We start from the raw sequence: 26,865 nt of genomic DNA, 5'->3' as shown, positions 1-26,865 counted from the left end.
GCCTTCTCCCTGGCCGGTCCCACCCTATGGAATTCCATGCCCCCCCCGACCTACGCACTGAAACCTCTACAGCTAAATTCAAGAAAAAACTAAAAATCTGGTTGTTCGTACAGGCCTATCCTTCTAACATGAACCGCCTTCCTGAAACCACCTAACCATATTTAGTACAACTCCTTGATCAACCTGTACATATTGCTGCTACTTCCTTTTAGTGGCAACACTATCCTTTTTCTTCCTGTCCCCCTCTTTGTCCCCCCTCTCCTACTCTCTGATTTTAACTCTTTTGCTACCTAACGCTTGTCAAATACTTTGTAAATTTCCGTCTCTGTTTTTCCAGTTACCGAATCGCATATCTTGTACGATTTGCCTCCTTGCCTTCCTAGTTTTCCAATCTGTATTTCGACAATTTGTCTCTGACCATTGTAAATATTATTAATCTGTTTATTCAGAAGTTTGCTGTTCCTTAGTTCACAGTTACCGTTCCATGTAAAGGCAATGCCTAAAAGTTTTTGTTATCTGTAAACCAATACGATGTGCAAACGGTTGTCGGTATATAAAAGTTTCTAAATAAATAAATGAATGAATAAATGAATGAAAAGCCCCGGATTCAAATACTGCTCATGCGGTAAGATCATGTCTGTGTCAGACAGGCATAATTACTGCTATTTATGCCTCGGTCCTGATCATGATCAAACCGCATGCAGGGACTGCGGACGGATGTCCCCGCAGGCTAGGAGACAAAGAGCAGAAAAAATGGAGAAGCTCAGACAACCTTCTGCCCCCTCTCCACCATCTGCCAGATTGACGAAGTCCTCCCCAGGTAAGCCAAAACCCTGGCAGGAGACCAAACGACGCACGCATTCGGCTTCGAAGAGCCGTGCGCTGCAATCTGTGTCGTCCATCGCGCAGAAGGCGTCGAGCTTCACGTCAGATATGATGCACACACAGGGAAAAAACTGCGTCCAGTCGATCACATTCGACGCACGCGTCGACAACATTGACAGCGTCGAAGGCCTTGAAGCTTCATGACGCACCCAATTCTTCTACGACGCAAACCATAAATCAATGACGCATCATGATGCACCTCGAAAGCCTACGACGCATTCACCATCTAGTCATCGGAGAAGTTCCTCAGAGCTCCAAAAAACAAGCCTGGAGATGCCTGACAAACAACAGAAGTCAATTTCAAAGACAAAACACGTTCTTAAGCCTTCTAAGCAGCATTCAACATCCCTGCTAGAAGGGGCACACACTCCTTCCTCAGTATCCTCTGACATCATAATTGATAAGCCAACTGGAGACTGGAACTCTTCACCGGAGATAACTTTTTCTCAGTCTCCAGATCCAAAAAAGAGACCTCCATCTCAATCTCTGTTGTCAAGGACACCAGCCAAGCGACTTAAAAAGTCAATAAGGCCATCTGACTTCTCTTCTTGCCCAACGGCTGAAGAAATTGCCATGTCTATCAGTGCCCATGTATTTTTCTTGCCTTCTCTGCGGTCCCATAGCTTTTGTGTTTGGTGCATAGCCACACAAAATTTTCATTGTATGTCAGGGGCTAAAGCGGGATCTTAACAGATGTTTTATTTTAGAATCTACATATATTCATCAATGCACATCTTCCTCCTGCAGTGACTTTTGCTTGTACAGAAGCAGCATGGCTCCTATGTGTGATTGTGCTCAGCACCTTTTGATCCTAGTGACTCTTCTTTCTGATACTGGCTCTTTTTTTATATTTATGTAGCCTCCATTTTACAAAGGACCACACTACAGATAGTACAGAGCACTCTCCAACTTGGTTCAGATCTGGAAATTGGATTATGTTGTGGGGGACAGGCTAACGTATATGACCCAAGGGGATTAAATTAGTATCTTGAAAGAACAGTCCACCCACCACGTGTTGTTTCAAAATAAAATTTGTTTTACTGAAGGCAAAAATAAGTAGTCCAACCGTACAAAGTACAAAAAAAACATGACTAGTACTTCCAAATATAGCGTGCACACAAATAAAAAAGTACAGTTCTTAAACAGTCCTCAAGCTCAAACTATAATGTTCATGCACCTTGAGTAAAGTTTAGCAGGAAAATTGGGACTTCCTTGGGCTTCTGAAAGGTCTCCTTTCTCTCTGATATCAAGAGTCCTCACTTGAATAGAAATTCTCAAATATCTTGTTGATGAAATACTGCTTTCTGTATAAGCTTCTTATTCTACTGTCCTAGGAATTCCCTCCTGGAACAGTTCCCAATATCTCTCCTGGATCCCACTTCCAACAGGTGACAGGAAAGAGCACCTCTCCTCACCTGATGGACAAGAAAAGGTACCTGTCCTTTTCCTCCCTGGAGCCCTGAAGAGCAAAGCCCCTGTGCTCCCTGGAAGACCTCTTCATTCCAGCTTCTCTCAGTGACTTACTGAGTCACCTATATGACCTTTCCCTACTGACCGACCTTTTAAGGGATGGGCCCTTGCTGTGACTCAGAATGATCCCTCTACGCAAGGAACCTCCAGTTGATGAAAGCTTCCTCCTGTGAACGTATGGTGAAACCTAGTGGGCTTTTTTATATCTCTTTCACAGAACATGACTCCGCAACTTTCCTTTCTTTTAATTTCCTCTTTTTTTTTTTCAGGTGACTGCTGTGCATGGGTTGTGTCATTTGCTTGGATACCAACATGGAACAGAAGCAGAATGGAGACAGGTATGATTCTGGAAAAAAGTGAGGAACAGATATCATTTACATTGTCTACACTGGGCTTATACCAGGCATTGTTGCAAAGTGGATGAAAGAAGTAAATGAATCAAATTGTTAGTGAAATGTGGTTATTATAAATTGACTTGAACGGCCCTTGAGACCTTTACTTTTTTATCTGACTTTCAATCAGTTGTTCAATCTCTTTTACTACTAACTATTGATTACTGTAATGCCCTGTTGCTAGGACTTCCAAAGTATGTCTTAAGAGCTGAACAAATCCTTTTGAATTCAGGGCTAGACTTATTTCTGACCCAAATAAGAGAGAGCATATTTCTCCCATTCTTAAAGAACTTCATTAGCTTCCAATGAGAATGCAGTATAAAACTGCATTCTTAATTCATAAGATGCTTAAACTGGACTCCTGTCCCTGGAATAACCAGCTTCTCCATGTTTTTAATCTCAGCCGAAAACTGAGATCCTCACAGAGAAGTTTATTGGACGTCCTCTCAATCCAGCAGGTCCATCTTGCTGAATTGTGTGAGAAACATTTCTTTGTTGCTGGATCTGTGTTCTGGAACTCCTTGCCATTCTAGTTGAGAACTACTGATTGTACTAAAACTTTTAAAAGTTTGTTAAAAACTTTTGTTTCAGCAAGCATCTGACTGTTAAATTTTATGAGGGCATGACCTGTGTTTTATGCTATTCTGTTTGTTTAAATATATTTTATGTATGTTTTATTTGTAAACCGCCTCGAACTGTGTATAGGTGGCATATAAATTTCTCGTAAATAAATAAATGACCAACTTGCCTATTTAAATTGCCCAGTTATTATTTAAAGAGGACCATGTATGCAAGGTCCTCTTTAAAGTTCATACTCAGCACTTCCCCCTCCTATTTCCAACTACAAGGTCCCACATTAATCCAAACAGCCACCAACACCAGCGCGGTTATTACCCAAACATTCAGCATCTTTGGTCAGTGTTTTCCAACACACTCCTGGAGGCGCTCCTAGCAAGTTAGATTTTCAGGATATCCGCAATGATGTACATGAGATAGATGTGCATACGTTGGATAGCCAGTGTATGCGAATCTACCTCATGCATATTCATTGTGGCAATCCTGTGTGCTACCAGGAGAGAGTGGGGAAACAGTCTTAGGTCCCAGTAGCCTTTCTGGACAACACCCTGCCATAGTGATCCAGTCAACACAAAGAAGTTGTAGTATGCCACACAGACCTAGGTACTTGATTGTCTGCTTTTCTCTAGGACTTCTAGTTTTTACTATACATGCCACCTGCCATACAGAACCAGTTAATTCTGTCGTTTGTCTGACAGACAGATCCAGCTGTCTGCATTTCCAGCAGGATTTCTAGTTCTAGTTATTTCTGTATTTGCAACCTAATAAACCGACATAATTAATTCTTCCACTGTCTCTTCACTTTTGTTGCAATTGAGGATCATTTGTGCTTATCCTATGCCTCTTTAAAGGTTTTTTTTTTGCCATATTAGCATCCAACAGCCAATATGGGAAGGCATTCCCCTCACTTTTCATTCTTTCCATAAAAAAAATATTTCCTCCTGTTGTTCTTGAGTCTACCTCCTTGAAGCTTGTTCTAAAACTTCATTTCCAATGAAAAAGGTTTGCCTCTTGTGCACTATTAATACATAGAAACATAGAACATGACAGCAGATGATAACCATATGGCCCATTCAATTTGCCCATCTACATCTCCTGTACAGCTTTGAAGGCCCTTCCTCTACCTCAGAGATCCTGTGTGTGTTTCTCATGCTTTCTTGAATTTAAATAATGTCCTTGTCTCCACCATCTCTACAGGGAAGCTGTTAAATATGTCTACTACCCTTTCTGTAAAACAATGTTTCCTTAGATTACTCCTGAGCCTATCCCCCTTCACCCTCATCCCATGACCTCTTGTTCTACAGCCTCCTTTCCATTTTATTCCTTAGATGTAATTAAATGTCTCATATTTCCTCCTTACTTCCTTTCTTCCAAGGTGTATCTGTTTGTCTCCTTATGCTTTTTGATAAAGGCAAGTGAACATTTTAGTAGCTGCCCTCTGAATCAACTCTATTCGGTTAGTGATAGGAAGAAGTGCAGAAGTAGCATTTTGAGACTCAGAGGTGAGGGAGAGGAATATGTGGAGGCTGACGAGGAAAAAGGGAAATTTCCTAGCCTGTAGACAGATGGTCTCAGGGCCGGTGGGTTTATGCTCCCCTGCCACAGATGGAGACAGAGCAAGCTGATGTCACAGTATATATAGCCCTGCAATGACCCCAGCCTGCCAGTATTCTCTGTCTCCAGCAGATGATGGACATGCATCTCCCTATGGGGATTGCTTCAAGCTTTTTGGAAGCAGAAATTTGAAATTCTAAATTTGGGGGAAAAAAGCCCCGCTCTCCTGCGGTGGTATCTAAAGGTCCCTCCCCCAGTTGAGAATTCCTAAGGTGATTTCTGTGGTCCCTCAGAAATGTTCCTTGGTCCGGTAGCTGGGTTTCCCAGCATAGACTTAGTTACTAGTTCAGCTCAAAGGCAGCGGGTGCAGGAGGCTAAGCGTGGTGGTGATGGCAGATGCCCTCTCCACCCGCAGCCAGAGACCGTCTCTGTACTCAGCCAGTAAGTGCTGAGCTCAGGTAAGATTTTTTTTAAAAAGTTTTAACCTGAATCAGAAACAGTTAGAGGGGTTTCAGGACTTCCTCCGGTCTCTGTTCTTGGCGCACCAAACTGACCGTCGTTCTCGCTGCTGTTGGGATTGGGGAACTGGACAGCCGGGTGGGTTGAGAGGCCCCTCACTTAAGCCCCTCACTTAAGCTTTGCTCTTGCATGCTGTGTGGTAGGTTGCGACAGATATTTTCGTACACTCTTGTGCATGTGCTACTGCCCTCTAGGGGCCGTCGGTGTGCGCAGTGCGTTGGCTCTGCACATGCGTTATTCGCTCATTTTTTGGGTGTGCTTTTTATGCGCACAAACTTTTTTTATGCATTTAACTTGGTGTGCAGGTTGTGTGCGTCTTGCCGCGCCTTCTCAGTGCATATTTTTTGGACACATTTCTTTTTTGAACACGAGCCATTCCGATACATACTTACCGGTGCGATGGCACCGGTAAGCAAGAAGCCTAAGCATCTTCCTATTTGTGTTGCTTGTCATATTAGGGCATCTCAGCCTGACCTGGCTTCTAACCTATCAGCGAGGCTCAGACGTTCAGGGAGAGTTGTCTTCCTCGGATTTTGCTAAGCCTTCAGATTCTGATGATGATTGGTCACGGCCTTCTGGGGGGACACCAGATCTTGGTTCTCCCTTGACTGGCTACTCCGCTGGTGATGGCAGTTCTGTGGGACCAGCTCCAGTTCCTTCTGGACTTGGTCTGGACCCTGCTGCTTTTTCTTGGGTGGAATTTTTTCAAGGCTTACATCCTTTTCTTCAGGTGCAGTCTTCCGCTTCCCCCATTTGACCCTCAGCCTGTGGTTCCTCCCTCCTTTACCTCTGTTTCCTACGGATGTTCCCAACAGGAATCCGGATAGCACTGATGATGAGGTTGATCCTGATTCCTGGAAGATGGAGAAATTCCTCCAGGACTGGAACCGTATCAAACCATGTTGCGATTCTTTCATAGAGAGGAACTGCCGGCCCTGATTTCCCAGATCTTGAAACAGCTGGGTGTACCTGCTTCGGATGCTATGTCGGAGCCGAAGAAGAATCATATTTTGGTTTCCTTACGTAAAGCCTCTTATTTTTTTCCCTGTGATGGATGCCATTCAGGAATTGATTGATCTGGAATGGAATGCCCCAGAGGCAAATTTTAAAGGGGAAAACCTTGGAAGGCCTGTACCCCCTGGATCTGGCTGTGAGAGAGCGTTTTCGTTTTCCCGAAGTGGATGCTCTGGTATGAGCAGTTTCTTAGTAGATAACTATTCCTGTAGAGGGAGGAGTAGCCTTGAGGGATGTACATGATAAACGAATTGAGGCTGTTCTTAAGCAAGCCTTTGAGGCAGTGGCGATGAATTTACAGATTGCTTCCTGTTGCGCCCTAGTGGCGAAAGCTTGTCTGCTTCTCTCTCAGGAGGTTGATGAGTCTGCAGGGAATTTCAGAGCGGTTATGGAACCTGCTGCTGCCTTTATAGCAGATGCAGGCTGTATTTTGGTCTGGGTCTCAGCAAAGGAATGGTTTCAGTGATAGCGGCCAGGCATCAACTCTGGTTCCGAAATCGGTTGGCTGATGCAGCCTCTAAAACCAATCTTACTAAGATGCCCTTTAAAGGTTCGCTCTTGTTTGGGAGCGAGTTGGAGAAACTAGCCAGTAAGTGGAGCGAGTCTCCGGTTCCTCGGTTGCCAGAGGATAAGAAGCATATACAGTACCCGTTTGGTATGAGGGGTTGAGTCCGGGGTTCCAGGCATCCCTACAGAGGGATGACCTTTCAGCAGACTCTGCCTTTTATCGAAGGCGGGTTGAGATCATGCCCCTCTCACATAGCACCTTGCGCTCCCCCGCCACCCTACCCCATTTCTGCACTCGCAGTAATCTTCTCCGATGCTGTTTATTAGTCATCCCCACCCACCAAATACTACTTTCTGGTACTCCTCCCCCAGAAGATAAATTATGGTCCTTCCAGCTATTTGTCTGTAATCATTATGCTACTCTGATTTTTGCTATACTGTATAAATATGTAATGAATATGCTATACTGTAATATGTAATTACTATGCTTTGCTGTCAAAATCTGTAACTACTATACTATACCGTCTTATGCTATTCTGTATAAATATGTTAGGACCTAATTTTTCAATAGGCTGTTTACCACTCTAATATTTATTACTAGATGTAAAGCCCTTGTTCCTTTCCCCTGTTCCTCTGTTCTATCTTAGATCTAACCTGTTGCTATGGTATAAGCTGCTGATGTTTCCACTCTCTTCCTGGCAACCCTCCCCTTTCCCCATTCATCAGCATGTTCTAAGCTATGCATAATCCAGTTCATGGTTCCCTGTAAAGCCTGTTTGCTATATTTTAGTTTTATGTAAACCGATGTGATGTTCCCCTACTTATGTCGGTATATAAAAATCTTCAAATAAATATCAGACCAGGAGGTCCTGGAGATGATACGAGAAGGGTTTGCGCTGGCATTTTGCAGTATTCCTTGGGACGTGTTCATAGTGTCCCCTTGCCACTCCCTGCATAAGAAGCAGGCAGTGGAGTTTACACTTCAAAGGCTCCTCAGATTGAGGGCTGTGGTTCCAGTGCCCACGTCTCAAGAAAGTATGGGGCGATATTCCATTTATTTTGTTGTGCCTAAGAAGGAGGGCTCCTTTCGTCCCATCCTGGATCTAAAGAGGGTCAACTGTCACTTGAAGGTGACTCATTTTCGTATGGAAACCTTACGCTCTGTGATAATGGCGGTGCAGTCGGGGGAATTTCTGACCTCCTTGGATTTATCAGAGGCTTACCTTTATATTCCCATTCAATTAGATCACCAAGCTTTCTACGCTTTGCGATGTTGGGGCACTATTATCAGTTTTGGGCGCTGCCTTTTGGTCTAACCACCACTCCCAGAACATTTTTCAAGGTTATGGTGGTAGTAGCGGTAGCCTTGCGAAAAGAAGGAATCCTGGTGCACCCATATTTGGACGACTGGCTAATTCGAGCCAAGTCTCAGGAAGAGATCTACCTGGTGTCACACAAGGTGATCTCCTTATTGCAGGAGCTCGGTTGGGTGATGAACTGGTCCAACAGCAATTTCAGCTATCCCAGTCATTGGAGTATCTGGGGGTCTGGTTCAACACGGGACAGGACAGAATTTTTCTACCGGAAGTTCAGATCCAAAAATTGATGTCTCAAGTGTGTCAGTTGATCAACACCATACGCCCGATGGTGTGGTTCTGCCTACAGGTGCTCAGTTTGATGGTGGCTACCCTGGAAGTGGTACCCTAGGCAAGGGCATATATGCGTCCTCTTCACTGCTCTCTATCTCGTTGGAACCCGCAGTCTCAGACTATGTGGTTTGGCTCCACTTGCCGATGGAAATCTGCTCCCACCTCCAGTGGGGGTTGTAGGAGGATCATCTGAGAAAGGGAGTTCCCTTGCCTTCTCTGACCTGGTTGGCAGTCATGACAGATACGAGTCTCCACGTTTTGGGGGGCTCACTGTCTGGAGTTAACGGTCCAGGGGCGTTGGAATGCTGAAGAGTCCCACTGGAACAGCAATCACCTGGAGGCCCGGGCAGTACAGCTGGCATGCTTGCAGTTCAACCACAGGTTGCGGGATCAAGCGGTTCGCAAGATGTCAAACAACGCGACAACAGTGGCCTATATCAGTGGCCAGAGAGGACCCAAGAGCCAGCAAGTGTCGCAGGAAATAGACCAGCTGATGGAATGGGCGGAAGGTCATCTGCAGATGATCTCAGCTTCTCACATTGCAGGAAAAAAACATCCTAAGAGCGGACTTTCTCAGCAGGGAGAGTCTGGACCCAGGAGAGTGGATGTTTTCAGCCAAGGCATTTCAGTTGATTGAAGATCGCTGGAGCCTTCTGTTCTTAGACATGCTGGCGAGTTCTTGAAATGGAAAGGTTCCTCACTTCTACAGTCACAGGAGAAATCCGTGGTCCCTGGGAATAGATGCTCTCATACAGGTCTGGCCGGAAGCCAGATTGCTTTATGCCTTTTCTCTGTGGCCCTTGCTGGGCAGGATAATTTGCAAGATCCAAAGGCCCAGGCATCCGTGGTATGCAGATTTGCAATGACTCTTGGTGGAGGCTCCCCTTCGTCTTCTGCCGCACATGGATCTATATTCCAGGGTCCAGTTCTTCATGAGGATCAGACTCAATTCTGTCTTATGCTTTGTCCCTTGAGAGGGCTTGCCTGTTAAAGCGTGTATATTCCTCTGCGTGATTGCCTCTTTATCCCAGGACAAGCAGGATGCTAGTCCTCACATATGGGTGACGTCACCGACGGAGCCCAGCGCGGGAAATCTTTCTGCCAAAGTTTCTAGAAACTTTTGACTGGCCGTGTGAGGCCACTGAGCATGCCCAGCATGCTATGATATTCTCTGCCTCACGCATCGCGGGACTGGAGCCGTTGCATTCTTCACGAAGTCTTTTGTGACTGAAAAAGTCATAATTCTCGATATCCTTGATATTCTCTCTCATAGAATTCTCTCACGGGTTATTCTCGCCGGCTGGTGAGTACCATTTACTTGATTTCTCATTTTTCAAGAAATCCCTTCTCACGAATTCACATCCATCGACGGCCGTCGATCCCAAAATGGCGATGGGCTTCAAAAAGTGCCCTGTTTGCAATAGAAATATGTCGATAACCGATCCACATTTGGAGTGTGTACTCTGCCTCGGAGAAAAACACGACGTGAGTACACGCCCCAAATGTGGGGAAATGACAGCAAAGGGACTTCATTTCCTCTCTCATTCCAAGTTATTGTTTTCCTTGTTATATGTAACTGCTTTTCTGCACTATTGTTTAAATGGTAAAGTTTATTATAATTTCACCCCTGTTTCTTGTGAACCAGCATGATGGGACCACCGTCTTGAATGTTGGTATATAAAAAACTTAAATAAATAAATAAATAAATAAGGCCAGACAGGAGAAGATGGAATATTTGTTCCAACTCCATTTAATTCCCTCTCCTTCCAAATCATCGAGGTCGTCTCCGGCTGGAGTGACCAAACAAGCACCAGATAAAAAGCCGCATCCGGACGGATCCGGTGATCGCCCGTCCTCACCATCGTCGGTGCTATCGACAAAGTCGGCAGACCATCTCAAATCCAAGCATAGACATAGACGTCCATCATCCTCCACATCGATGACCCAAGACAAATCGATGGCGAAGCGGCCCCGAGAACAGGAAATACCGGCACCTTCGGCGCCTGGGCCGTTGTCTCCACCGATTCCACACACGCCTCACACTTCGTCGCAGGATGTCTCCTTACCGCCACCGCTTACAACTGCAATGACTACATCTGTTGTACAGCCGGAACTGTCTATTTTAATAAGACAAGCGGTCATCCAGGCTCTTCAAGAGCAAGCTGTTCCGGCGATTATGCCGATGCCTCCAGCATCGATGCCGGTAGTAGTACCAATGCCGGTGGGCCCACCGATGCTGGCGCCTTCATTGGCACCGAGGACATCGATTGATTCCATCACTACTACCCCGAGGCTTTTGACATCATCGACATCGATTTTCGCCCATATTCTATCGGGCCCTTCGATGACGTTCTCTATTCCATCGACGTCGATGACTTTGGTGACACTTCCACCGATGACAACGTCGAGGACAACCTCAATACCATCGAGGCAACCTTTATACGAGCCTTCAGAAGTTCAGGATCAGGCTTTCTATCGACGCCTTTTGCAAAGGTACCAGGATGTAATCGATACTCTATCATCTATGAAGCCACAAGACACTTCTACAATATTTTCCACCGATGATCCACAGCCAGGCCCTTCAGGCCTTCACTTCCCTCCTAAATCAACACCAAAATCTCCTTACAGAGAAGATTCTGAGGATTCTTGGGATGAGCAACACTCTCTAATTTCTTCAGAGGAGTTCATGTCTGACCCTTCTTCTCCAGATCAGAGAAAGAAGTCACCCCCAGAGGATCTGTCATTCTCCTCATTCATCCAAGGCATGGCTGACTCTATCCCATTCAAACTCACAGCTGAGGAAGATACCAGGGCACAAACCCTTGAAGCTTTACAGTTTGTTGACCCACCCAAACAAGTACTGGCAGTGCCAGTCCATGAGGTCCTATTGGATCTTCAACAACGAATTTGGGAACATCCATCTTCTGTTCCTGCAGTAAACAAGCATGTGGACACTACTTACATAGTCCAGCCAGCTCCAGGCTACCAGAAACAGCAATTACCACACCAGTCTGTGGTAGTGGAGTCGGCACAGAAAAAATCCAAACGTCTGCGCCCACGCTCATCGACCCCCACCTGGTAAGGACCATAGATTCCTAGACTCATTAGGAAAAAAGGTCTATCAGAGTTCCATGTTAAACACTAAAATTTCTGCCTACCAGCTGTACATTACTCAATACCAGAGGAACCACTGGAAACAAATGGAAGAATTTGTTACCTCCTTACCCACACAATTCCAGGAACCAGCACAAGCTGTGATCAACAAAGGACTAGAGGCGGGTAAACATGAGGTGAGAGCAGTCTACGACAATTTTGAGACTGCTTCCAGAGCAGCAGCAGCTGGAATCACTGCCCGTAGATGGGCCTGGCTCAAGGCATCTGACTTCAGGACTGAGGTGCAAGAAAAACTTGTGGATCTGCCCTGTCTTGGTGACAAACTTTTCGGGGACAAGATTCAGGAAGCCGTACAACAGCTTAAGGACCACACTGAGACTCTACGTCAGCTGTCTCAAACCCCACAAGAACCTGCTACTCAGTCTTCTCGTCGTCCTCCACGAAGAGAAACCCAACGTTCTTATTACAGGCCACGCAGATACTACCCCCAGACTTCTAGGGATAGGTCTACCAGACCACAACAACACTCCCAGGCCAGGCAATCTAGGCCTGCTCGTCCACAACCCCTGCACAGACAGGCCTTGCGGCAGGCTTTTGAAACACAGGCCAGAGAACAAACCCAATCTTTCAATCCCAAGTCAAACCTACCAGTGGGCGGAAGAGTGTCTCACTTTCACACATATTGGCAAAATATAACATCAGACCAATGGGTACTCTCCATAGTGTCTCGAGGCTACAAACTAAATTTCATCTCAATTCCTCCAGAATTTCCACCAACTTCCTGCCCACAACAAACTTCTCAACTTCATCAACTTAAAATAGAATTATCTACCCTTCTGAGAGCCAGAGCCATACAACCAGTGCCTCAGTCTCAGCAGGGCAGAGGATTCTACTCCTGATATTTCCTCATTCCAAAGAAAACCGGAGGCCTACGTCCCATCCTAGACCTCAGAAATCTCAACAAATTTCGGAAAAAAGAGAAGTTCAGGATGGTTTCTCTAGGCACCATGCTTCCACTTCTACAAACAGGAGATTGGCTTTGTTCTCTGGATCTTCAAGACGCTTATGCTCACATTCCAATATTCCCTCCTCATCGCAAATACTTGCGCTTCATGGTAGGCTGTCAACATTTCCAATACAGAGTTCTACCTTTTGGACTGGCATCTGCTCCAAGAGTTTTCACCAAATGTCTAGCAGTAATAGCAGGTCACTTACACAAAGAAGGTGTCCATGTTTTCCCATACCTAGACGACTGGCTCATAAGGAGTCAGTCTCAACAAGGAGCTCTCACTTCTGTGACACGAACAATTGCTCTACTTCACTCCATGGGATTTCTCATCAATTATCAAAAATCCCATCTCACTCCGTCTCACCTGCTTCAATTCATAGAAGTAGAATTAAACACAGATCTAGCAAAGGCCATTCTACCTGTAGATCGTGCAGATGCTCTCATTCTACTAGCGAACTCCATTTCCTTACAGACGCAAGCCACAGCTCATCAGTTTCTGATATTGCTAGGTCATATGGCCTCCACAGTTCATGTTACACCTATGGCAAGACTTGCCATGAGGGTTAGCCAATGGACTTTAAGGTCACAATGGATACAAGCCATTCAACCACTACATTATCCAATTCGCTTGACCCAACAACTAAGATCATCTCTACGTTGGTGGACAAAAACACTGACAAACAAGGACAACTTGTGCAAAGGCCTACCTTTTCAGCAACCAGTCCCACAGATAACTTTTAACTACAGATGCATCCACCTTGGGGTGGGGAGCTCATGTAGACAATCTCCACACTCAAGGGACTTGGACAAAACTCGAAGCAACATTTCAAATCAATTTCCTGGAGCTTCGAGCTATACGTTATGCGTTGCATGCGTTCAAGGACTGCCTTTCACACAAGACTGTTCTGATCCAAACAGACAACACAGTTGCCATGTGGTACATCAACAAACAGGGAGGTACGGGCTCATATCTCCTTTGTCAAGAAGCTGCACAGATTTGGGGCTGGGCCCTGAACCATTCAATGTTCCTATGAGCCACTTATCTCGCAGGCATTCACAATGTAGTAGCGGATCGACTCAGTCGTCAATTCCAACCACACGAATGGTGCCTGGATCCTGCAGTAGTGGCCAGGATATTTCAACGTTGGGGTCAACCAACAATAGACCTCTTTGCGTCACATCTGAATCACAAAGTGGACAAGTTCTGTTCTCTACACAAACAGAAGAATCAGCCAGCCAAGGACGCCTTCGCTCGCCCTTGGAACTCAGGCCTACTATACGCGTATCCTCCAATACCGCTCATAACCAAAACTCTAGTGAAACTACAACAGGACAAGGGGTCCATGATACTCATAGCCCCATATTGGCCTCGACAAGTATGGTTCCCCACACTGCTAGACCTCTCAGTCAGGGATCCAATTCGTCTGGGAGTAGATCCCACTCTCATAACTCAGGATCAGGGCCGGTTGCGCCATCCCAACCTTCAATCCCTATCCCTGACAGCATGGATGTTGAAAGCTTGATATTACAACCACTCAATCTTTCATCCAATATATCTCAATGTTTTTATTGTTTTTCTGGCTCTAAGTCCAGAGTAGCTTATATTATTCACTGTTAATGGGGAAGTTCTGACAGCCTCTCCACTCTAGGAAAGAGAAAATCCCCTGATTTTTTTATCCTGACACTTTTGTATGAACGGAGGAACTGCAAGACCATTGAGACGCCAGTCCAGATGAAAATGGTGCGATAAAGTATCTGTTTGAATGCCCCTGAAAAAGCACTGCTTGTGTGAAACATGGCCGTGTTGGGTGCTTAGAAAATTCCTGGACTGTGGTTATATTTCAAATTTTAACTTAAAAAATTCCTCAGAAGTATATGAAATAAAATACTGCTGAAGGTGGATGATAGAGAAGACTGGTTGGTTTCGGTAGAAAACGACAGGCTTGCTGACACTTTCATCTAGGCTATTTAAAATTTTATTTTATTTTATTTTTGTGTTCCCACTCATTTTGATTGGTAATTGAATCACCCATTATTGGTAATTGAATCACCCATTATTATTATTGCACTGCCAAATCGGTTAGCTTCCCTGATTTCTCTTAGTATATCATCATCTGTCTGACCATTTTGTCCAGGTGGACGGTAATATACTCCTATCACTATACTCTTACCCAACACACATGGGATTTCTACCCATATAGATTCTACTGAGCATTTAGTCTCTTGTATGATCTTTATCCTGTTGGACTCTATACCCTCCTGGACATAAAGTGCCACACCCCCACCAAATTGATCCTCCCTATCATTGCGATATAATTTGTACCCTGATATAGCACTGCCCATTGGTTATCCTCCTTCCACCACATCTCTGTGATGCCAATTATGTCAATCTTATCATTTACTGCTATACACTCTAACTCTTCCATCTTACTTCTTAGACTTCTGGCATTGGCATACAGACATTTCAAAGAGTGTTTTTTGTTTGTATTAACAACCTGCTTTTCAGTTGTTAGGGATAATTTGGAAATCATTAGCTTCAGTGATTTTTTACATATTGGCACATGGACTACGTTTGCTTTTATTGAAACCTCTGTTGGGATGCCCTAACTCTTCTGTTTCATTAGTATCCTTCAAGGATACATTTCTCCGAACCATGCACTGCTGAGTGACTGTCTGCTTTCCCCCTTGTTCTAGTTTAAAAGCTGGTCTATCTCCTTTTTGAAAGTTAGTGCCAGCAGCTTGGTTCCATTCTGGTTAAGGTGGAGCCCATCCTTTTGGAAAAGTCTCCCCCCTTCCCCAAACGTTTCCCCAGTTCCTTACAAAACTGAATCCCTCTTCCCTGCACCATCGTCTCATCCACACATTGAAACTCTGGAGCTCTGCCTTCTTCTGGGGACCTGCACGTGGAATAGGAAGCATTTCAGAGAATGCCACCCTGGAGGTTCTGGATTTCAGCTTCCTACCTAAAATCCTAAATTTGGCTTCTAGAACCTCTCTCCCACATTTTCCTATGTCATTGGTGCCCACATGTACCACGACAGCCGGCTCCTCCCCAGCACTGTTTATAATCCTATCTAGGTGACGCATGAGGTCTGCCACCTTCGCACCAGGTAGGCAAGTTGCCAGGCGGACCTCACGTCCACCAGCCACCATGCTATCTACATTTCTAATAATTGAATCACCAACTATGATGGCCGGCCTAACCCTTCCCTCCTGGGCAGTAGCCCTGGGAGATTCCTCTTCTGTGTGAGAGGACAATACATCACCTGGAGAGCAGGTCCTTGCTACAGGATCACTTCCTGCTACACCAGGGTGATGTTCTCCTATTGGGAGATCTTTCTGAACCAAGGCAGCACTGGGGCTGCCAGACTGGATTTGGGACTTGGCTACTATGTCCCTGAAGGTCTCATTAATGTACTTCTCTGTCTGCCTCAGCTCCTTCAAGTCTTCTACTCTAGCCTCCTGAGATCACTCGTTCCCTGAGAGCCAGGAGCTCTTTGCACCGAGTGCACACATACAATCTCTCACTGGCAGGTAAAAAATTATACATGTGACACTCAATGCAAACGGCTGGAAAGCCCCCCTCTTGCTGCTGGACTGCTGCCTTCATCTTAGTTTTATTGAGTTCCTAGTTAAGTTTAGGATACTAAAGGGAGTTGGAATGAGCGTTCTTTAAATTTACAGGTGAATTTACTAATTAATCAGCTAGTGTCCAGAAGGGGATGATTAAACATTCAATAAGGGCTGGTACAATAGTATGATTTAGATAAGACCCTGTTTGATTTTTAATGAGAGTGTCTCGTGCCTAAAAAATCAAGGGTTGAGTGGGTGGGAAAGACCGACACTAGAATTAACTATCTCTGGCTTGCTTATTACCTCAGACACACACAAACTCTAAAGAATATATCCCTCAGTTTCACTTTTCACCAAACTTTTATAAATCCAAAAATTTCTGAAAGCTATACTTACCAATCCTCTTTAACCACCATTAAATTAATCTTCACTCAGTTAATTGAAGGGTTTGAGATTCGCGCGCAATTAGGCGCGCGCTTCTGTTCCTCCTCTACTGCAAAGGGTGCGGGGCCTCTGGAAGCTGGGGCTGTGGAAGTCAATCCCTGGATCGCTTGCGATGACCTCTGGACTCCTCTCCCAGGGAATGCTGGGAGCAGTATGCAGATGAGCCTTCTGGTCCTCCTCTACTTGATATAGGGTCAACAGGCTAGTTTTGGGAACCATGGTTGAGGAGAGTGTTAAAAATTATTTTTATATTTTCTGAAGTGCTTGACATATGTAAGACAGTGGAAGATGCATTCCATCTTTTCTGATGTTTGCACCTGCTTACTATCTCACGTCTTCTGAGATAGAACACATTTTCTTAGTCAAGGACACATAAATTAAATTGTGCTTTGTCTTCTTTCTCTTAGATGAATGAAAAAGAAAAACAAATTCTTGAGGCACTGAATAGCTTCACAGGAACAAACCTTCAACCACTGACTGAGAACTGTTTCTAACAGTTCTTGCCCCACACCTGTCCTCCAGCTATTGACAGAAAACTCCCAACATCTGAACTCCGGAAATGAACAAAGTTAACCATCAAGCCCCTGGACAGGGTGGATTGCCCTATCAGGTGATCAAGCATCCTCTGGTAGTAAAACTACTATCAAAATTATTTGATAATATCATTCAATTAATCCTCTTGTAAGGAAGATAGATTTATAGTTTATTTGAAATTACTTGCACCTCAAATAAACACAACCCAAGTTCATTAGAGACCAGAATTCTTTACATCTTTTATTGTTCAAGGGATTTTTATAGTGGCAGGTGAAGCTTACCATAGTTCAAGTTACATTAGACATTGTTTTTGTTCATTTTCAAACATAGGACGTCTTTCACTAAGCCGCATTAGGCTACTTATTGTGTACAAAACGCTGTGTTTTTTTTTTGCACAGTAAATGGCATAACACAAGATATATTGGAAACACCTAATGTTATTTGAGCCCCTACACTGTTTATATTTAAATTGGCTCAGTAGCTTGCAAATGTATGCTATGGCGTTATTTGATTAGAAATTAGCTACAGCTCTTTGAGTTGTAGTTAGATTTCCTAAGTAGCCTGGAGACATTAACACATGTCCTGGGGCACTGTTTTAATGTGACTGCTTGGCCCCGAGTTGCTCCTCACCCCCCAAAGTAGTAAAATTCCCCAGGGGTGTTGCATAGACCCCATGTTCCACCTGCCTCCCTTGCAGGTGGCCCATTGTTGCAAATAGAAACAAATGCACTGTACTTGAAAAGTGTATAGTAAGTCCCACCCTTTCTCAACAAGAAAAAAAAAAATCTGGCCCCAGGCGGCTGGGACCTCCACCCATTTTGGAAAATGGCTACTATCAGGCTCAGAGACTAGAGGACACTTGAAACCCCCACTGGATCACGATGGTGACTTTTTTTAGGTAAAGAAGGAATTGGGGAGTATGGGTGGGGGTCTCCCAGACCACCATGGATATTTTTATGTGTAAGGGAGGGTCCACTAGACCACAAGGACCATTTTTTTTTTTTTTTAAACGGAGGAGTTTGGGTGGGGGTTCTGGTCTCCGGCAGCCAGATTTTCTTAGTGAAGGGGTGGGGTTAGGGGTGGGGGCTTGGCTTGCACCATAATCGAAAAATGTTTTGTTTTTTTTTCATTTACAACAGGCTACCTGCAAGGGGGGTGGGAAGTGGAACAGTGGAGTCTAAGCAGGCAGGGGCATACTTGGGGCCATTGATCCCTGTAAGCGATGGCAGCCCCACAGTCCTGCATTTTTTAGGGGCTTTCACTGTTGCGGTATGAAAAATACTGTGTGAGTCACAAAGCCACAAGATCATTTACCATGGCTTTCTGACTCCCACAGTTTTTTCCCTTGGGGAAAATACCATAGTTTGCTTAATGACCCCCATAGAGAGGTAAATATTAAGAGCCACTTAGCCATATAAGTTTCGATTTTATAGATAGATAGATAGATAGATATAGTTATATAGGTATATATAGCTGGGAGAGATCTAATATATAATATCTCAAAACACAACAAACCACCTCCCACAATAAATAGAAAAAAGCTTAAAGAACAAATTTCTCAAAGCTATAAATAATTCATCCTGCCAATAAGGGGGGGGGGGGGTGGGTGGAGTGGTGATATTGGACAAAACAATATGACAAAGAGGCTCTTTGATAACTCAGTGATTCACAATTCTGTAAACCTCGTAAATCTGATGCAACGGAAGAGTTAATTTGGGAGATAAGGGAAATACTTGATAGAGGAAAAAGGCTCAGATAATATCAGATAAAGAATATGAATTTTTATTTGAGAAATATTCTATTATGCTGAAGTTTTACCTGGTGTCCAAAATTCAGAAATTCTTAGAAATCCCACCAGGTAGACCTATCATGCCAGGGATAGGATCACTATTAGAACCGTTATTAAAATATGTAGATTTACGCATTAAACCTTTGATCCCTCAGATAAAGTCATATATTAGAGACTCTACTAATTTTCTCCAAGATTTACAGTCTTCAGTATCTCATTTGGATGAAGAATGGCTATTAGTCACTGCTGATATCACCTCATTTTATACCAGCAGTCCCAAGGAATTAGCGTTGGGGGTTATCAATAAGGCTTTAAAATCTGCAGGTTCTTTTAAATTACAAAGGGAGTTCATTTATGATTTAGCACATTTGGCCCTTACAAAAAACTTCTTTAGTTTTCAAGGTAGAATAGGCCATCAGATATAAGGCACCACCATGGAGTCCACTATGGCTCCCTCGCTTGCATATTTGTATGTTTCATCTTTTGAAGAACAACATGGGTACCGTTCATCTTTTTGGAGTTACATTAAAATTTGTGTCCATTTTACAGATGATATTTGTTTCATCTGATCAGATACTCAAACTATACCCTAGATTTATCAAAATGCTGTAAATATAATGGAAAATAGTGCCCATGATAAAAAAAAAAATAAAAATAAAGGGGGGGGTGGTCAGGTTAATTACCCTGCTCCCAGTTTCTGAGAGAGAGAGTGCTTCTGTATAGAGTCATTCTGAGACTCTATATAGATGCACCACTGTAGAGGGGCACTTTGAATCGGGGTGGGTTTCGGAAGGTGGGGTGGTGTTACAGAAACAATCTGAGGTATTCATAGTAAAATTGACGTCATTATGGATGAAAAGTATAACTAGAGGAGTTGATTTGTACAACTATCCCACCCCACCTTCCGATACCCACCCCGATTCAAAGTGCCGTTCTAGAGTGGTACATATATAGAGAGTGTCAGACTGACTCTATAGAGAGTCTCTCTCTCTCTCTCTCTCTCTCTCTCTCTCTCTCGTATAGTTATTTCCGGTGCTAAATCCTGCACTGCTGTTTCACATTGGAATACTCAGTGTTGAATTTGCATATGTATTTGTGTTGCATTATTTATCACGAGTTAGGGCATTCTCATGTGCGTTAAGGCCCTAATGCAAATTGATAAACGACCCGGTATGTTTGAAAAATTTGCAGTATGGTTAAACTCCAGAAACATCAATCTGCAATTCACATTTCAGCATAATATGGGAAAATCTTATTTTTAGATATACTGGTGTATTTTAAGGTGGGACTTTTAATGCTACAATTTATTATAAAGTTACTAATAGAAATTTCCTGCTATCTTTTTCCAGCCAACATCCAAGTAAGCTTAGAGAGAATATTCCAGAAGGACAGTTTCTACGGCTGCACTGGTTGTGCTCCAGTGTAGAGGAATTTTAAACATCAAGCCATCCATATGCAAGCATGGTTTATGCAGAAAGGATACCCTAGTAAAATTATTAAGAGCATTATTTGCTAACAGGGAACTCATGTTAACCTCGTCTAAGAAAACCTCTATTGATCGGATGATATGTACTATACCATACTCTAGTAAAACTAAAGAGATACAAAACATTTCAAAACATTGGAATGTGTTATCAGTGCATGAACCTTTTCACCAACCACCTATTTTTGCAAAAACTCGAGGATGGAGCCTTGATTATTTAGGATGTTGCAATCCATCCTAGTCCAAATGCATTGGGAAGGTATAAATGTGGTAAATGTGTGGTCTGTCCAAACATATTACTGATTCAAGAACTTCAGTATCCCCACTTATCTGTAAAACATACTCTCCGTGGATATTACACATGTGAAAATGTACAAGTTATCTATACAGTAATATGCCCATGCTATAAATTAAATATTGGACTTACCAAGTGACATATCAAAACACGTATTAAAGAACATACAAGTTGTATAAGGACACAAAAGTTGGAGGTACCAATGGTTCAATACTGGTTACAACATAAGCATACTGTTGACCAGTTGCACTTCTTTATAGTTCAACAAGTCCCTATGGCAAGGGGTGATGATATCTCATTATGATTACAGTGGAAGGAGCAAGCCTATATTTTTAAATGGCAGACTGCCCTTCCTACTGGATTAATTCAGGCTGTGGAGTGGGAATCGTTTTATTGAGATTTCAATACAGCTATGGCATTCAGCAATTAATGGTTATAGTGCAGCATTTCCTGCCGGTGTTAGATGGGCTTTATGTGGCCATTATGCTACAGTTCTCTGACTGATAAGATGGATCATTTACGTGACAAGGTAATATGAGGGGATATAAAGCCTTATGGCCTGATTTTTAAATGGTCCGCGCACGTAAAAAACAAGGGTAATGTGTGTGGCCGGGCTTGCATGCACTGCTTGCATTTTAAAAGGGGCCCGGCCGCTTGCGTAACCTCTTACATGCACAAGAGCCAGGCCTCGGCAAAGGGGCGATCCAAGGAGTGGACTGGGAGAGCCCCGATCTTGTCACTGGGCGAATTAGCTAAATTCTACCCCCCCTTGCACGTGCTGCCTGGGATTTTATAACATGCGCGCGCTGGAGCGCACACGTTATAAAATCGCACGTCCATGTGTGCGCACCGGGTAGCGCTCGCACATGGACGCATGCGTATTTTTTAAAAATCTACCCCTTAGTGTTATGATATTTAGTAAGAAGTGTCCAAAGTTTTGGTCTGTATGTATTTATTTTATTTATTTAAGGTTTTTATATACCGGCAATCATGAAAACATATCTTGCTGGTTTACATAAAACAGGAGTGCAATATATACATCAAACTGGAACTGTGGTGACAGAAGGTGCAGTTACATTTAACAGGGGTAGCAGAACTGGGAGAAGGAGGAAGAGAAAGGATAGAATAGTAACGGTTAAACAATATACAAATTAAGTGCTATATACAAAAGCATGGTTGAGGGCTGAATGTTTTGAGAAAGAGATAGTGGAGTCATTAGGTTGTGTCCGGGAACGCTTGCTTGAACAGCCAAGTCTTAAGTTTATTTCTAAAAGTTAGGAGGCAGGGCTCCTGTCTGAGATCTGTAGGAATGGAGTTCCAAATGAGAGGACCAGCTGTGGAGGTGGCACGATCTCTTAGGGTGGCGTGTCTGGTAGTTTTCGCAGGAGGTACTTGGAGTGAGCCTTTATAAGCATCTCTTGTTGGTCTTGACGAATTGTAAATTTGGAGAGGGATTTGCAGATCAAGGGTGGTGAGTTGATGTATTGTTTTGTAGATGACGGATATGGCTTTGTACAAGATTCGGAAGTGTACAGGTAGCCAGTGAAGCTCTTTCAGTATGGGAGATATATGATCTCTTTTCCTGGTGCCTGTCAGTAGTCGGGCTGCTGAATTTTGTACCATCTGGAGAGGTTTAGAATAGGATGAAGGAAGACCTAGCAATAGAGAATTGCAATAGTCTAATTTCGAGAAAATGATTGCTTGGATGATCGTTCTGAAATCTTGAGCATGGAAAAGGGGTCTTATTCTTTTTAGTACCTGGAGTTTGTAGAAACAGTCTTTGGTTGTTTTGTTGATGTAAGCCTTGAAGTTAAGCCGATTGTCTATGATCACTCCTAAGTCTCTAACTTGTGTGGTGGGTAGGTTGGTAGGCAGAGTATTGTTAGGAATGCTGTTCTCAGGAGAGATGAATAGGATTTCTGTCTTGGAGGAATTTAAGACGAGGTTTAGGTTGTTGAGTAGGTGTTTGATTTTTTGATGGCACGATTTCCAGAATTCGAGAGTTTTAGAGTATGTGTCCTTGATGGGGATGATAATTTGAATATCATCTGCGTATAGAAAATACTTTAGGTTGAGGTTGGTGAGAAGTTGGCAAAGAGGAAGAAGGTAAATATTGAAAAGAGTTGGGGATAATGATGAACCTTGTGGGACTCCTATGGTAGAGTCATATCTTGAAGATTCCTTGTTTTGTGGTTTAACTTTATAACCTCTGTTGTTGAGAGAGGTTTTGAACCATGATAGGACGGTGCCGCTGATTCCTATGGACGACAGCTGGTTTAGGAGGATGGCGTGGTTGACCGTGTCGAACGCTGCGGATAGGTCTAACAGGATCAGAAGGAATGAGTTACCTTTGTCGAGACCCAATAAGATGTAGTCTGTCAAAGAGGTAAGGAGGGATTCTGTACCTCGGATTTTACGGAAACCGTGTTGTGGAGTGCAGAGAAGATTGTTGTCTTCAATGAAGTCTGACAGTTGAGAGTTCACTAGTTTTTCCATGATCTTGGCGATGAACGGGAGGTTAGCTATGGGACGGAAGTTGTTGGGGTCCTTCGGGTCAAGGTTAGGTTTCTTTAGGAGAGCTGTGATTGAGGCCACTTTAAGATCGTCTGGGAAGGTCCCTTGGGTTAGAGAGCAGTTGATGATGTCTGTCAATGATGTGGCTATGGTATCTGGGATAGATAGAAGCAGTTTGGTGGGGATGTGGTCCGCAGGATGAGAAGTAGGTTTCATTCTTCTCAGGATGGCTTGTATCTCAGTGGAGGAGACGGGATCAAAGGTGTTTAGGCTGATATTTTTGTAGTGAGGTTGCTGATATGTCGGGAGGGCGGCGGAATTGGAAGGCAGTTGGGTTAGAAGGTTGGTGATTTTGTTTTGAAAAAACAGTGCGAGTTCTTCAGTTTTGGGTTGTGCTAGGTTATTAGGGATTTCTTGGGGTATGGTTTGAGTGAGGCTGGAGACATAAGTGAAGAGGGCTTTTGCGTCTGAGACCAGGTTGTGGATCTTAGATGTGTAGTAATCCTTTTTTGCTTTAGAGGTAAGAGACTTGTACTGGTGTAGTGTGGATTTGTATGAAGAGATGGTGTTGGCACAAGGGGTTTTACGCCATATCGCTTCTTTCTTTCATAAGCTTTGTTTTAGTTTTCTAAGTTCTCACAGGTCTCACAGCCCCAGCTGCTCACACAAATGGCCCCGCACAGCTGCCCCCTCCCCCCCCCCCTCCAGTCGGGAGAGCCGTGACGCCTCAGTGGTAGGGGTAGCGCAGGGAGGGCCGTCGCTGCCTGGAGCTGCGCCTGGGCACGAGATGCACGCCCGCAGACGCGGAGGTGCAATTCCCGCTGCGCCGTGCTCGGATGGGTCCTGGGCTCGACCTCGCCGCCGAGGCACTTAGGGGAACCTCCTGCTGGGGAGCGTCCATGGGAGGAGGGGGAGGAGGAGCAGCCGGGATGGGGGCATCTACAGGTACAGCGGGGCAGGGGGCCACCGTTTCTCCCCCCATCTCCGTGCACAGGGACTCCAGCTGTGCCTCAGTCTCCTCCCACATCTGCTGCAGTGGCTCCAAGATGTCGGCGCTCAGGGGGATCATGCGCTGAGGCTGCCGGAGGACAGGCAAGAACTGCTTCAAGTGCTCACACGCCACTCCTGCTGACTGGGGCTCCTGCTCTCCTGATGGGCCAGGCCCGTCACCCTCGTTTTCTTCTTCAGCTGCTGGCAAGCTGGCACCCACATCGTGCTCCTCTTGGAGGCGCTCACCGGCACCAATCGACGAAGCGGCTTCCAGCTGCGCGGAAACGGCAGCACCTGCTGACTGGGGCTCCTGCTCTCCTGATGGGCCAGGCCCGTCACCCTCGTTTTCTTCTTCAGCTGCTGGCAAGCTGGCACCCCCCTCGTGCTCCTCTTGGAGGCGCTCACCGGCACCAGTCGACGAAGCGGCTTCCAGCTGCGCGGAAACGGCAGCACCTGCTGACTGGGGCTCCTGCTCTCCTGATGGGCCTGGCCCGTCACCCTCGTTTTCTTCTTCAGCTGCTGGCAAGCTGGCACCCCCCCTCGTGCTCCTCTTGGAGGCGCTCACCGGCACCAATCGACGAAGCGGCTTCCAGCTGCGCGGAAACGGCAGCACCTGCTGACTGGGGCTCCTGCTCTCCTGATGGGCCAGGCCCGTCACCCTCGTTTTCTTCTTCAGCTGCTGGCAAGCTGGCACCCCCATCGTGCTCCTCTTGGAGGCGCTCACCGGCACCAATCGACGAAGCGGCTTCCAGCTGCGCGGAAACGGCAGCACCTGCTGACTGGGGCTCCTGCTCTCCTGATGGGCCAGGCCCATCACCTTCGTTTTCTTCTTCAGCTGCTGCCAAGCTGGCACCCCCCTAGTGCTCCTCTTGGAGGCGCTCACCGGCACCAATCGATGAAGCGGCTTCCAGCTGCGCGGAAACGGCAGCACCTGCTGACTGGGGCTCCTGCTCTCCTGATGGGCCAGGCCCGTCACCCTCGTTTTCTTCTTCAGCTGCTGGCAAGCTGGCACCCCCCTCGTGCTCCTCTTGGAGGCGCTCATCGGCACCAATCGACGAAGCGGCTTCCAGCTGCGCGGAAACGGCAGCACCTGCTGACTGGGGCTCCTGCTCTCCTGATGGGCCTGGCCCGTCACCCTCGTTTTCTTCTTCAGCTGCTGGCAAGCTGGCACCCCCCTCGTGCTCCTCTTGGAGGCGCTCATCGGCACCAATCGACGAAGCGGCTTCCAGCTGCGCGGAAACGGCAGCACCTGCTGACTGGGGTTCCTGCTCTCCTGATGGGCCAGGCCCGTCACCCTCGTTTTCTTCTTCAGCTGCTGGCAAGCTGGCACCCCCCTCGTGCTCCTCTTGGAGGCGCTCACCGGCACCAGTCGACGAAGCGGCTTCCAGCTGCGCGGAAACGGCAGCACCTGCTGACTGGGGCTCCTGCTCTCCTGATGGGCCTGGCCCGTCACCCTCGTTTTCTTCTTCAGCTGCTGGCAAGCTGGCACCCCCCTCGTGCTCCTCTTGGAGGCGCTCACCGGCACCAGTCGACGAAGCGGCTTCCAGCTGCGCGGAAACGGCAGCACCTGCTGACTGGGGCTCCTGCTCTCCTGATGGGCCAGGCCCGTCACCCTCGTTTTCTTCTTCAGCTGCTGGCAAGCTGGCACCCCCCTCGTGCTCCTCTTGGAGGCGCTCACCGGCACCAATCGACGAAGCGGCTTCCAGCTGCGCGGAAACGGCAGCACCTGCTGACTGGGGCTCCTGCTCTCCTGATGGGCCAGGCCCGTCACCCTCGTTTTCTTCTTCAGCTGCTGGCAAGCTGGCACCCCCCATCGTGCTCCTCTTGGAGGCGCTCACCGGCACCAATCGACGAAGCGGCTTCCAGCTGCGCGGAAACGGCAGCACCTGCTGACTGGGGCTCCTGCTCTCCTGATGGGCCAGGCCCATCACCTTCGTTTTCTTCTTCAGCTGCTGCCAAGCTGGCACCCCCCTAGTGCTCCTCTTGGAGGCGCTCACCGGCACCAATCGATGAAGCGGCTTCCAGCTGCGCGGAAACGGCAGCACCTGCTGACTGGGGCTCCTGCTCTCCTGATGGGCCAGGCCCGTCACCCTCGTTTTCTTCTTCAGCTGCTGGCAAGCTGGCACCCCCCTCGTGCTCCTCTTGGAGGCGCTCATCGGCACCAATCGACGAAGCGGCTTCCAGCTGCGCGGAAACGGCAGCACCTGCTGACTGGGGCTCCTGCTCTCCTGATGGGCCTGGCCCGTCACCCTCGTTTTCTTCTTCAGCTGCTGGCAAGCTGGCACCCCCCTCGTGCTCCTCTTGGAGGCGCTCATCGGCACCAATCGACGAAGCGGCTTCCAGCTGCGCGGAAACGGCAGCACCTGCTGACTGGGGTTCCTGCTCTCCTGATGGGCCAGGCCCGTCACCCTCGTTTTCTTCTTCAGCTGCTGGCAAGCTGGCACCCCCCTCGTGCTCCTCTTGGAGGCGCTCATCGGCACCAATCGACGAAGCGGCTTCCAGCTGCGCGGAAACGGCAGCACCTGCTGACTGGGGCTCCTGCTCTCCTGATGGG

At 46.1% G+C, this 26,865-nt stretch overlaps 1 protein-coding gene across 3 annotated transcripts in view; it reads left to right on the top strand.

Moving 5' to 3' along the window:
* The window catches only part of YBEY (ybeY metalloendoribonuclease), a 64,668-nt gene extending 44,154 nt beyond the window's left edge, over nt 1-20,514 (top strand). For 2 of the 3 annotated variants that reach the window (XM_029606729.1, XM_029606730.1), the window contains exons 4-6: nt 2,625-2,693; nt 17,114-17,316; nt 20,379-20,514. In XM_029606729.1, the coding sequence (XP_029462589.1) occupies nt 2,625-2,693; nt 17,114-17,200 (156 nt within the window). In that variant the 3' untranslated portion in view covers nt 17,201-17,316; nt 20,379-20,514. Of the gene's footprint in view, nt 1-2,624; nt 2,694-17,113; nt 17,651-20,378 lie in introns of those variants that run through there. The other variant, XM_029606731.1, reaches the window with a different exon arrangement.
* The last annotated feature ends 6,351 nt before the right edge of the window (nt 20,515-26,865 follow it).

This window comes from Rhinatrema bivittatum, chromosome 6 (assembly GCF_901001135.1).
Source record: "Rhinatrema bivittatum chromosome 6, aRhiBiv1.1, whole genome shotgun sequence".
Lineage (NCBI taxonomy): Eukaryota > Metazoa > Chordata > Amphibia > Gymnophiona > Rhinatrematidae > Rhinatrema > Rhinatrema bivittatum.
Note: the sequence above shows the minus strand (reverse complement) of the source record. Positions and strands in the feature narration are given on the sequence as shown.